At 45.2% G+C, this 14,269-nt stretch overlaps 1 protein-coding gene across 1 annotated transcript in view; it reads left to right on the top strand.

Annotated features, from left to right (window-relative positions):
• Positions 1-8,716: 8,716 nt before the first annotated feature.
• The window catches only part of LOC142771454 (sodium-dependent noradrenaline transporter-like), a 62,850-nt gene continuing 57,297 nt past the window's right edge, over positions 8,717-14,269 (top strand). The window contains exon 1 of the mRNA XM_075872921.1: positions 8,717-8,841. Coding sequence (XP_075729036.1) covers positions 8,733-8,841 — 109 coding nt within the window. The 5' untranslated portion in view covers positions 8,717-8,732. The remainder of the gene's footprint in view (positions 8,842-14,269) is intronic.

The raw sequence follows: 14,269 nt of genomic DNA, 5'->3' as shown, positions 1-14,269 counted from the left end.
GGTACGCTATCACACGTGCACTTTCGACGAGTTGCGCCACCGATGTGGCGGACTTTCTGGTATATGATATTATTTTAGTACATGGAGATCCACGCCAACGTCTCACTGACCGGGGCCAGACCTTCCTATCAGCTGTCGTTGATTAAATCCTGCGCTCTTGCTCTGCCCAGCACAAGTTTGCAACTTCGTACCATCCGCAAACGAATGGTCTTACGGAGCGCCTCAACCGCACCATAACCGACATGCTTTCTAAATACGTAGTGGACTGGGACGTTCATTTACCATTTGTGACGTTCTCATTAATTCCTCACGTCACGACACTGCCGGCGATTCGCCATTCTATCTTCTATACGGCCAAGAACCCACCGTAACCTTTGACACCTTGCTGCCCTCGGTCACTGAGTATGCCGGCGAAGCCACAGCGCGGACCGACCACGCACGTCAACTCGTCCGCAGCCGTCTGCACGCCTCACAGGAGCACCAAAGACAGCTCTACAATTCCCATCATCGAAACGTGCATTTTTTACCGGGTTCTCTTGTCCTTTTCAGGTCCCCCACTCGGCATGTAGGTCTTTCTGAAAAACTGCTGTCACGCTACACTTGACCATACCGTGTCGTTCGCCAGCTGACTGACGTTACATACGAGATCGTTCTAGCCGATCCAACGTCACCATCGTCCGTTTTGAGCGACATTGTGCACATAGCTCGACTTAAGCCTTATCTCCCTCCTTCTACCGCATCCGAGAAGCTTAAGCACCGAGACGGTGCTTCTACTGCTGGGGGGTTATGATACACAACAGCCGGCACAGCCTTGCTACATGAAAGAGGAAGACGACGTCGCTTGCTGGTTGTTGATGAACTGTCGCCATCTTGTTCGCTGAGCACGGTTCATCGTATATAATTTAATAAATAAGTTACTCATAAAAATACTACAGAGATGTCTTACATGTAAATCACTTCAGAACACAAGCTGCCAAAATATATTATCGAATGTGATAAAACACACTTACAGAAATAAACGAAGAAATGCAAGTGCAGACCAACTGTATTACTCTCTTCATAACTCCTTCAATCTTAAGGCGAGTAGCGCAGAGTTAGCCGTGAACATACTCTTTTCTTGAAGGCAGAGTAAGAGACTGTGAACGCTCTGCTACTTGGGTGAGGTTCCCCATCTTTGCAACTCTCGCGCCATTGAGGCGTGAACGGCGTCTGGCACTCCATCCTTGCGGAAGGAGTACAACCGAGCACCTGCAACTCACCACCAACTCTGCAAAGTAATATATTCGCCAAACTATTCGCGTGGACGCCCTGGATGATGGTATTGCGTCAAGTTATATCACAAGTAAGTCGAAATGGGGTGGCACACTGGGCCTGTGTCACCTTCTGTTCCCCCCTCCACTTTGTTTTTCCACCAAGATATGGGGTGTGGAAAGTAACCATTATAATGGAGTACCTCCACCTCTACGAAACAGGTGCACCCCCTATCCCGTTAAATCAATGGCTGTGGTAACAAGACAAAATTTAGTAGTAACAAAGCTATGGTTTTGTGATCATGAACGTTTCGTTCTGGAAAGGCGAACAGCAACACCTTGTGCTATATTATGATTTACAGAAAGCACCAGCATGCCAAAGAACAAGTACTTCTGCAGCAACTACCTTCGAAACACGGCTTAGCGTTAACATCAAACGCGTCTCCAAAAATGAGTTTACAGCAAAGAATAATTGCCATAGGATTAAGGCAGATGCTGGAGACACGAGGAAAAGAGTAGTGATTAAAAAAAAACTCACCCAGTAACATTCTAACTCACCACTTTCAAATAAACATGCGAATATTTGACCAGTACGCCAGATCCTTTTTTATTGTCTATATAAACATAGAATTCACAAACTAACACACACCAAACGAAGGACAAACAGGAAAAAAAAGAAAACGTAAATGGGCGCAAAAACGTGCAGCATATTCACGAAGTGAATGATGATGAGTAAGGTGAAGTTTTGGAGAGTTTTATTGGTGAACCGAGAATTTTCCATCCGTCCGTGTGCCTGTCTCTTCCCCCTTAAAACCACTAACGCCGTCTTATGATATCTTCAAGAACATATACACACAGTGCCACGTATTGAAGAATTCATAAGCTAGAGGTGGCTGCATACATACCAACGGAACAGGGAAGGACCCACATCCTGACAAGCTTCCCCCTAAAAAACTATGTCAGATTTCGCCACGCCGTCTGGGTGATAAAAAAACAGGTAAAAAGAAGTATGCTAAAGCAGAGTATAAAGTTGGGTGGGTTGGTGCATAGCTTAATAAAATATTTGTGGTGCAACTGATACTAGCAAGAAAAAGTTTTGGCAGATCCCACGTACAGTGGGAATTGATGATATGCGAAGCACGAATGAGAAAGGTTGGTATGTCATTTGAAAATCAGCACAACGTTGCGAGGTGGAGGTAAATGATGCCGTACACGACTTTCGTGTCATGTTTATTGTGTTTGGATGTGTCGTTTACGTTCGTCATCTATTCACGTCATGTGGTACCAAATTTCGTATATCTAGAGCTAGCGAAACGGCCACGAGCACGCTACGAGCGTGGTATGCTGTCATGTTCCTACATGAAACGCGTGTCAGGCTTACCATGTTTGCATCATAGACTTTCGTTGCCCATTGGCATTACGTAACACCAAATTTGGTATATCTGGAGCTAGCAAAACGGCTGCAAGCGCGTCATCAAGGGCCCAATATACTCCGATGTAGCGTTGACGCGCGCGCACGCTAGACACAGCGAAGCTACATGAGCAAAACACAAGCACTCTATAGCCTGACGCCAGGCGCGACCGGCGTGACCAGCGTCAGTCCACGCGACCCGATGGGAGCCGGCGCGAAATGCGACATGCTGCTTTTCACACCCACTACGTTACCCAGACCGCACTGCGTCTGCCTCTTTTTTGACGGAGGAACGCCAAACGGGCTCAAAAGCAACACAGCGTGGCGTGCGCCTGCGAGTATATGGCAGGACCGGCGACCTGCGTGGCAACGCCAGCGTGACGCGACAAAACGAATGCCGGCGCACACGCGCACCATGTAACGTGGAAGTGTATTAGTGTCTTGACTGTGACATGTAGTCATGTTCTCACATGACACGCATCTCGGTAATATCTTGTTTGCACACGTCAAATACCTTCGTCATCTATTGAAGTCACGTAATACCAAATTTGGCATAGTTGAAGCTAGCAAAACGACCGCGATCGCATCATGAGTGGGGCATGTAGTCAAGTTGCTACGTGGCACGCATGTCGTAATTATCATGTATGGATATGTCGTTTACTTGTGTCGTCCATTCAGGTAGCCTTATAATGCCAAATTTTGTAAATGTGATGTTAAAGAAATGACCACGAACGCATCATGAGCGTGGCATGTAGTCATGTTGTGACATGACACGCCTGTCATGTTTATCATGTTAGCACCAGTATCGTATACCTTCCTCATTGATTGACGTCCCGTTATACCAAGGTTCGTACAACTGAGGCTAGCAAAACAGCCGGCAGCGCGTCATGCGCGTGGCATGTAGTCATGTTGGTATATGGCACGCACCTCATGTTTTTCATGTTTGCACCAGTCACATACCTTCCTCATCCGTTCACGTACCGTAATACCAAATTTTGTATATGTCACATTAACTAAATGACCGTGAGCATTTCATGAGCGTGGCATGTAGTCACGTTGGTACATGACACGCATATCATGATTTTCATGTGGGTGTTTTTTCATGTGTTCTCCATGCAATCATGTCATACCATACCAGTTTTGCAACATGTATTGTGTACAAAACCGTCGGAAGAGCCACAGGAACTTGATATGTAAATTATGACATTCATGATAAACATGTCCAGTTATGCCGTGCCAAGTTTGGTACCAATATCATAGTCGAAACGGCCAGGACAGCTAAAGCCGTAGGCGGCTATATAGATAGATAGATAGATAGATAGATAGATAGATAGATAGATAGATAGATAGATAGATAGATAGATAGATAGATAGATAGATAGATAGATAGATAGATAGATAGATAGATAGATAGATAGATAGATACGCTCAAAGTCACCGAAGTTCACTAAGAAATCCTTCGCATTTGAAATAAGGAGACAAGATAGGACGCCAGACTTTCAACTCGTTTTTTTTCCTCACATCATTCAAATATATATGCTTCCAGAATGCGCACAAAGAGGGGGCGCAGCGCAAGCGACTTTCACATTGCACGCATGAAAGCCCAAACAGAAGAAAGCTCTCACACAGAGCTATCTAGAAACACGTATTTCTTCTAGTATAAAGTGACTGACTAAGTGATTCTGAAAGGGGGAAAAGAATAGAAAAGTGAGCCCCCAAACACTCTGCATCACGGTGCGACCCCTCAACAGTAACTCACAGGGGTTGGGGGTGAGAAGGGATTAAAATGATAGAACTAAAGATATAGAGAAAAAGAGATGCGCTAGGCCAGCGAGTGAGGACCTATCGAGAGGATAGGAGAGATAGGAAAGATGGAAAAACGGTCACAGGAGTCCGAGGATGAGGCACCACTTGCGAGAGCTCTTGTCGGCGTCAGGAGGTGGTGTAAGGCACGTCCAGTGGGTCAGAGCTACGCTGTCGTCGGAGATCGGTGTCAGCAGACGACGTAGGGCCAGCCCAGTTGGCCAGAGGTGCGCTGACGTCGGAGATCGCGAGGGTACAACAGGTCAGCACGGAATCCAGCGAGCGAGTGATCGACGCGACACTGACGCATTCGTTCCCCTTCTTTTGTAACTAATGTGTTTCAAGTACTTCACGTGCTCGCATGTCCTCACTTCGTCCTAACACGAGTGTTTCTCGGAACGAATGTGTGCGGCTGCACGCAGTCAATGTAATGGCAGGTGTGAACCCACGTCCCTTCTAATCGATAGTATACGCTCCCTAAGACGATTATTACCACAGCGTTCTGTTTGGCCTAAATACACCTTCGCACAGCTTAACGGAGTTTCATTAATAACAGCGACAATGCAACGCATAACTGGCCGGGCGTGCTTCTTTTCACATGAAAACTTGGACTTTTGCGAACAAACGCGGGCACGAAGGTTCGACAGCTTGATGGGTGCCGAGAGGACCACTATAACGTTATGCCTGTTTGCAACTTTCTCCAAATTGTGGGCAATTTTTTGCATGTAAGGTAGAATGAGTGGTTTTTTTTTTTTTTGACGCGTAAATTTGATTTTGATTTGAAGTTCAATGTTTTATTGTTTTCTTGTTCGACATGTGCTGAGCCATTTATTTTCTCTTGCCTTCTTTTTTGTTGATCATTTTATGTTGGTGTAGTTGAAGTAACAGGGATGTGTTGAAATAGAAGTGTAATTGTGAGTACAGTGCCTGATACAGTGTGCCGGTGGGACATGTGTTATTGACGCGTTGACAACAGCTCAAACCACATAGATGAAGGAGGTTGAAATCAAGGTGTCAATCATTACCAATTAGAATGCTTGCGGAACCACAAGGAGAGCCCCAGACACGTCTCACATGCTTGGACAGTTGAGTGCTGTGTGATGTATTTTGTTTCGGTGCAAGTTTTGATTATAAGACAATGTTTCGCGATGGTGTAACCTTGCTGTTTAGTCGTGAACGAGCAGCTGTTTGGAGTTCAAGAGTTTACTCTTGCGTTTATTTTTTTGCCTTGATTTGTTTTTTCATGTTTCGTTGTATGTACTCGTTTTCCTTTTTGTTTGGCCCCGCCGTGGTGGTCTAGTGGCTAAGGTACTCGACTGTTGACCCGCAAGGCACGGGTTCAAATCCCGGCTGCGGCGGCTGCATTTCCGATGGAGGCGGAAATGTTGTAGGCCCATGTGGTCAGATTTCGGTGCACGTTAAAGAACCCCAGGTGGTCTAAATTTGCGGAGCCCTCCATTACGGCGTCTCTCATAATCATATAGTAGTTTTGGGACGTTATACCCACATATAAATCCTTTTTGTTTGGTTAAAAGAAGGAAAGCATATTACTTTTGTCATGTTCCATGGACGAGTGTCCAGCAACGTTCTTGAGAGCAAAGGGTCAGTCTCAGTGTGTGTAAGTTTCTGTGAATGTGCTAGCGGGCTGCATCTTGCTATAGTTTCGAACTGGTAGGCCACAGCAAAATATTGGCCGCAGCGGAGGCGAATCCGCGGGTCCAACGCCACAAGGGGTCCTCGAAAGAGGCGGCTGGAAAGCGGTGACAGTTTTCCCGGAAATATTATTGCTTCGAGAGCTGGTGTCCGGGAAGTGAACCACCGCAGCGGATGCCATCATGGTCAGGCGAGCGTCGGGGTCCGGACCATGTTGGTCCGAACCGGAGAGCAAAAACGGGACATCGGGTTACCTTCACCGGCGATAATGGTCAACGAGTTTGGTGCTGCTGAAGGAGAGCGTCCCGCGAATTCCTTTTTTCCAGGCCGGGAGCAAGGAAGGGGGGAGCGTAAACGCCATTTTTCAAGACAATAGTCTTTCTTGGGGTACTTGGACGCAAGAATATTGGTCTCTCTGTCTGTACAGTTGCCTGTTTGTCTGCTAGACAGTGCTGCCGACCTGCGGAGCCACTTCTTTTCTCTCTGGAGGAGAAAAATTCTCTAGATTTCTTTAGATTTTCATGCAGAGCGGTCGTTTGAAGACTAATGTGTTTTTGCTGTGGAAAACGATTTCTAATTTCACTTTTATGACATAGCGGTGCATTAGTTTGAAAATATTCACTAAAACCACCGTGATAAAAATGAAAAAATATCTCAGCACAAATTGAAAGATTTAAATACATTTTATTTCATGAAATCACAAAGATAACTGGTTATCACATGAGAGTAGGGGAGGACATGCAGTATTGCAATATATCATACAAATCAATAAAAAATAGGCCATGAATATAAGCGGAAGAAGATATAAAATATCAAAATAAAACTTAGGAACACATTTTAATGCATGATGTGATGTTGGCTGCGAGTGGCATGGCTTCGCAACGGCTGCTATTTTTGTCAAAATGTACCGGTGTTGTGTTCCTGGGTGCCGCGGAAACTACGACAATGGGCCAAACGTGTGCGTGCATTGATTCTTAAGTGATGACAAGCAGAAAAAAAGTGAGGCTTCAAGCTATCCTACGGAAGGTTTTCACGCCAAGAATGCATTCGAAAGTGAAGAATGGCAACGTTGCTTTATCAAGTGTGTGTATATTCGTTCTTAGCTGCAACAGCTGTACTCCTTTCGTGCACAGTGAAAATACTTCAACACAACAATGAAGAAGCATGATTTTCTCGTAAATATTTACTGCACAGTGGGTTCATTTGTAAATGAATAGTGCTATGAAAATATAATTCCCCTATAATAGATAAAGTAACTTCTATTTTGCTCTCACTGCCATAAGGTACGCCTGCTTTGGTCTCTGTGTCTTGTTTTCTGTATGTTGATGTGATAAACTCTCCTGCGATTCCAAGCGTGTTATGCCGCAAGTAGTGTGACAATACGTATGGCATTCTCATGATGCGATGTGAGAAATAAATCATAGGAAAAAGGAAAATGCAATTTTCTTTCAATGCAACTGTGAAAACCACCTCCGAGGGAGGTTACACTGTTACGTTTCTGGCTCTCTTTCTTGTTTTAAATGAACAATTGTAGCCGCAGTAGTTGCCCGGCTCATTATTCTCAAACTTCATAATGTCGTGTTAAAAAAAGGAACGTTTCATTGCTACCCAACGCGTCCTGATGAAACATTTTTTCTCTTTCTTTCTTTGAATGACTTCGCGCGTATAAAATAGTTATTAAATATGAAGGAACAACTATTGGCAGGTTATATCTACAGATAGTATGTTTCATGTTATGTTTTCTATGTGGCATTGGCTAGACTTGTTGCACCACGAATGGTTAGACTGTGCAATGAGGTGCTCACAACAAAAATACTATACTTATGATTTAGGACGCTGGTGTAAAGTGTTGACAATTAACTTTCGATTGGAAATGCCATGCTGCGTAGTCGGTGGGGAAGTGCTTTCTATTTCGTAATATTGGGTACATCACAAATAATTAAACAGACATACGTGTCTAGCACTTTTCTGCCTCTACGCTTCTGTGGATCAGTTGCTAGAGGGCTTGGCTGCTCACCCGAAGGTCGCCTGTGTTATCATGGCTGCAGCAGCCACACTTAGATGGAAGCGAAATGGTGGAAGCATATCAGTGCACGTCAGAAAACACCAGGTGGTCAAAACTTCCGACGCACTTTATTACAGAGTCTCTCAATCACAACGTGGTTTTGTGATGTACAATCCCACATATTATTATCTTTTGCTCCTTAAACTACCAGAAGAAAGAAGGGCAGTTTCCATTGATCAATTTGGTCAAGTGTGACAATAACTCAACAACATTCCAATCATTGGAGTCGGGAAGGTCACCGACCCATGCCATGCGGAGAGCTTCAGAGTAAATAACATTCAGGACTTTCCTAGACACATCAAGATAGTATCCTGTGAGCGAATTATTTGATATATTGCCATAAAACAAATTGCAGGTGCAGGACACTGCTATCAAAACACCGTCATAAAAGCTGATCGCTAAAGTATTGGCATCCGCTCATGGCGCGGTGATAACTTTGCTTTCTGGTTAGTAAATCACTTCTGTTGGATCTTTTTTATTCGCGTTTTCTCACTTGACCTCTTGTATTTTTTTTTTTTTTTGCACAGGTGCCTTTCTAATCTGCTATCTTATGATGAACTTCATTTTGGCCATGCCTATGTGCCACATAGAGATAGCAATCGCCCAGTTCTCGAGCTCCAGCATAAAATCTCTGTGGAATTGCATGCCTCTAGGAAGAGGTGAGTGTTCCAACAGCCACACACATGTTGCACGGTAACGCTTGTGTAGAAGATTATGAGCGAGTGATAAAAATATCTTTTTTAGGCATGATTGCACGTGTGCATACACATGTCCATCTTTCTGAGTATGATGGTCAGAATTCACTTCGTCACTTTATGCATTCTTTTCCATCGGCGTCAACTAGTTGATTTTAAAATTTCTACAACTATTGTGAACATTTCCAACATCACAAAAGTTACATAGTAAATGCTGCCTTTGTAAAAAAAATTTTTCTCCGTTTGATGTAATAATAATTTTTGTCATTTTACGTTCCGAAACTACGATATAGTTACAAGGCACCTTGTAAGAGGGGGCTACGCAAATTCAAACTACCTGGTGTAATTTATGATGCACCTAAATCAACGAAAATGGCGCATTAGCACTATTCTTTTTTCTAAGTGTGGTCTCCGTGGCTAAGATTCGATCTCGCAAATTTGGTTTAGCCAACAACTGCCCTTCGCACTAAAGCACGCATGACGCTTTCAGTTTTCAGTTTTGTGGGTGTTGCCATACTTCTACATCTTTACACAAGCAGTTCAAGATCAATCAGTAGAGAGAGCGTGACCAAGTGCGCCACTCAACACTCGCCACTCAACTCGGACAAAAAATTCATGTAGCTTTTGAAGTGAGGGTTTGCTTAGGACTCTGAGTGATATCCAGTGCTAAATAGATGGGAACGGGACCACGACACCAAAAACCAATCACCCAAGCTTATTACCCATGGATATATATATATATATATATATATATATATATATATATTTATATGGGAAAGAAGTGTATACCTAAGGGCTCGTTTTTCCGTGTTTTAACACAATATTAATGAGATCTAACAGACAACAGTGCCAAGGAAAGTATAGGGGAAGATAATAGACCAAATTGTAATGTAAATATGAAGAAAAGTGGGTGAAAAGATAACTTGCCGTGGGCAGGATCCGAACCTGTGACCTTCGATTGACGTTTTCGATGCTCTACCACAGAGATACCACGACAGCTTTCCCCCCACCCAATTTATTGGGTTTATATGTGAATTGAATGTGAGAGTGTCAGTCAGCGCCACCAGTAGCCATGGCGTCCTACAATCTTTTGAGTCTGTTTGGCGTCACGTAGCACGAGAACGTATTACGATTGGATAGCTGACCAATAGTAACTCGTATACAACCTAAAGGCACTAAGTCTGCCAGTACGAGACCCTCGTTAATTAATTAAGAAAAGAAGTGTATACCACGCCATGCCGCGGTGTTCTAGTAGCTAGCTACTGACCCACAGGTTGCGGGATCGAATCCCTGCTGCAGTGGCTGCGTTTCCTATGGAGGCGGAAATGTTTTAGGCCCGTGTGCTCAGATTTGGGTGCACGTTGAAGAACCCCAGATGGTCGAAATTTCCGGAGCCCACCACTACGGTGGTCTCGTAATCATATGGTGGTTTTGGGACGTAAAACCCCACATAACTATCAACACAGTTTATTTCTTTCGACATTTCAGCCAGAGTCTGGCCTTCACCAGGAATGAGGGTACAGTTTGTTGATGCTCAGCTTTTTACAGTTTTAAAAGAGAGTGGGTTACACGAAAAAAACCGCAGAAAAAGGAATGACAACAAGAGGTAACCTCCTTCCCCCCGGCCACCACTTTCCACCTTTTTTTTCCTACGATCACCTCTAAATATCCGAGGTCTGCATATCCTTCCACCCAGTAAGCTATTGGTCCCGACCAGACGGCGCCACATTAGTTCCGGCGGTTGGGTGTAGGGAAAAAGAGCTTTTTTTTTAAGAAGCTAAGGCCTTTAACTGCTCAGTGCCTCTTGGACGTCTCGTCGTTGAAACAGGGGTGCCGCTCATTGCCGCAACGGCTGGGAAGTGGGCGGAATGTCAATAGGTGAGCAGTGAAAGAGCAAAAGATTGTGAGATGCACCGTCTGCACGGACTTCCGGTTTGAGAAGAATAGATGACGGTGAACCGCTTCGCCGCAAGGTTTACATTATTCAAGATTTGTCCTTAATAATCCTAAACCCCACATATCAATCAACATAATGAATCAATCAACGACTTTATAAGAGGATGTCTGTCATGCGTGCGACAGCGCCACGTGTTGTAAATAAGAGCGACCTGCTAAGCTGCGCAGTAACCACGTGACCCGGCTGCGATCGGTATAAAGCTGGCATATCTAGGCTACCTCCCGCTGTCCTTTTTTCATTTGCTTTTCTACCGTCGTACAAGAGACACGGCTTAGCAACAAACGGTTCACTACAATTTCACGTTTGTCTCTTCGCTTTGGAAGTAACACCTGGCGACGAGGATGGGATGGTATTGCATGCTATTTAGACGATATCCTCGTGGCCAGAAAGACAAGAGCCGAACTTACACCGGGAGAACTTGAAAGCGATTCTAACCCACATGGAAAGCCGGGAAAATCAATTAAGAGCTGAGAAATGCGCTTTCAGAAGGGATTGACCTACTTGGTGCACAAGCTGAGTTCAGATGGTATACATCCCACGCCAGACAAGATCGATGGAATGGTAGCCGCACCAGCACCAGAGAACAAACAGCAACTTCGTTCTTTGCTCGTAGCCGTAAATTACTACGAAATATTTCTACCTCAATTGGCTACGCTGGCCCGTCCCTCGTACGAACTGATGTGGGGCGACCACGTTCGGGCGTGGACCAGCGAATGTCAAACGGCTTTTAACAACATTGAGGCTGCGTTGGTTTCTACGGTATGGTCCGTTAAGACCGCCCCAAATGGCTTGCGACGCATCTCATTTTGGCGTTTCGTTCTTCATCGCCCTCTCTGCTTCCAAATCTCTGAAATCTTTTATGCGCTGTCTCAACATTTTGTCTTCTTGTTCTGAGTTGCTGGGAGAATTTTAAGCTGAATGGTTGAGCCGCCAGCTGCCTCCGACGCCAGCGTAGCTCTCGCCCACTGGTTCACCCTCCACGACCTCCTGACACTATGCAGCTCTCGCCGCGTGGTTCCCCGTCCTCTTACTTCTTCGAGCGGCTTCCAACGTTCCTATCTCCTTAATTTTCGGGCACTTCCCTGCCGTATTTCTTTATATCTTTCTACTACTCTTTTTATCTCTCTTTCTTCCCTCTCCTAGAAAGCACTGCAACGTGTTGCCCAGAAGACAGACAGAAATTAGGTGCCTTTTTCTTCTCCTCAAGAACCATTCACTCACTCTTCTTGTTGTTGCGCGTCTACCACTCGCAACTTCACCAACCTTCCTTATTTTCAGTACCTTTGGAGCTGTCTCCGTCTCCTTTGCATTTTAGCGTTCAACGATGCGTGTTAAAGGCAATGATTTCGTCGTGCTTTTTTAGGTGTGTTCTAATTCAATGTAATGCGCTTAATTCTTTATATGCGGGCTCTTCAAAGAAGCGCTATGATCTTCCTGTCTAATATCTGGAGGCATGAAAGGTACGCGCACACTAGCGGGAAGCATGCGGCAAAGGTGTTTTGACTGTCGACGTGATCGCACTGCAAGCGGTGGCGCACTGTCCACAATGTCGGCGCCACGAGATTCTCTAGGCGCGCGCACCCGGCGGCTGACAGCTTCCTCTAATGGGCAGGAGGAGGGAGGTGGTGCGGGTGAGATGATGCCCAATTGAGGAGTAGGCTAGAGCGTTGCGGGTAGGGAAGAGGGTGAAAAGGTAAAGAGCGGACACGCGGTGAGCATGCAGCAGCCGAGAGATAGAGAGAGACGTCACCGCGCGCAACAAGGAGGGTGCCATCTACTTGGCACCGCTTACATAAGTAATTTTGAGAAACGATTGAGAGAAATGGGGGAGCAGCGTTGGGCTAGGAAGGTATTCAGCTTCTTGTACATGAAGAATGTCGATACAAAATAGAGGAAGCGAACCAGAAAATTGACGGGTAAATACTTAGAAAACAGCTGGGGGCCAAACCAAAAAGAGTTATCGGTTAAGAAGGTGAAGGAAGCTGAGACCGATATGTGGAGAATTGGTATGATTAAGAAGTCCGCACTAGAGGTATATCGAACTTTTAAGCAGGAAATTGACAAGGAAAGGATCTATGATAATACTCCAGGTAGTTCTCTACTGTTTGTGGCCAGGACGAGAGTATTACAAACCATATCGGGCCACATACGAAGGGGTAGACACGGTATGCAGTGCGTGTGGAGAGGAAAAAGAAACTGCCGAACACTTAATAATGTTCTGTAAAGGGCTTCGCCCTATAGTTCAGGATGATGGCGCAGAGTTTTTCAAAGCAGTTGGGTTTAGGGACAGGGAGGGCGAAATAGACTTTAAACGGGTAGAATTAACTAGAAGGAGGTTATCTGACTGGTGGCTAAAGTCAAGGCATGAGTGAAAATTAAACCCTTCACTGCAAAGTACGAATCCTCAACCTCACTTTTTAAAAGGAAAAAAAGTCTAGTTTTTGGTTCATTAAGTATTACGGCTTGATTGTGCTAGCCACTGCCCGATCTAAAGGGTACAGCCATATCCATCCATCCGCTTATTGCGCCGTGCTGCCGACCGGGCTGCAGAAATTAGGTGCCTTTCTTCTCTTTTAACCACTACCACCAACACCTGCAGTGAGGGTACTGGTGTGGACGGAAGAACAGCATTGCACAGGATAGTCAAGGATTTGCTTCGCATCTAAAAATCCTGGCAGAGGTTCACCACTTCATTTTACTCATGGATTAATCTCGAGAGAGCTTGCGTTGTATTGATTCGAGAAAAACGGAAAAAGAACATGGCAAGACGAACGTATGGTACAACCCAAAATGGACAAGAACAATGCACCGAATTCACGTTGAAGCGCTCTAGAACAATGATATTCAAAAACTGGAATAGCTCTCTTTATCCCGGAAACCACCAATAACACAACATACCTCAATAAAATTCCGCGTACAGGGGAGAACCCAAGCTGACTCTGGCTCAGTCCCACTTCATTGCTAGCCCTAGCTGTTAGCCTTATCTCAATATGGCGTCCACAAAGAGATGTTATAACGGCTTGTCGTGTTGCGACTCTTTGCCGCGACTCGTTATCACTTGTCTTGTGCGCGCGCTCTCGGGTGACTCTTTTCTCTTCGCGAACCACGCCGTGCTTCCACTTGTGACACGCGCCCCGCGCCTCTCCTTTACCCATCACAAGGACGCGTCCATTATTCTGCTCTTTATAAGCATGACATGCCCTCCTGAGTTTGCCAAGCCTCATTAAATCCAATTCAACACCACCTGATTTCTCAAACTACACAGCTAGATTAGCCTTAGTAGACAGCGCTTTACCGTTAAACATAGCCACGTTGAGATTCCAATGGCAGCCCGTCTCGACACGGAGTTTCTCAGCACCCTCCGTCGCGTCGCAGGTCTGACCACCACTTTGAATATACACTTACAGCCGCTGAAGGCAGAAGAGGACCGAGTGT

The sequence above is a fragment of the Rhipicephalus microplus genome, chromosome 9, assembly GCF_043290135.1.
Source record: "Rhipicephalus microplus isolate Deutch F79 chromosome 9, USDA_Rmic, whole genome shotgun sequence".
NCBI classification, from domain to species: domain Eukaryota; kingdom Metazoa; phylum Arthropoda; class Arachnida; order Ixodida; family Ixodidae; genus Rhipicephalus; species Rhipicephalus microplus.
The sequence above is the reverse complement of the archived record's forward strand: the minus strand, read 5'-3'. Positions and strand labels throughout refer to the sequence as shown.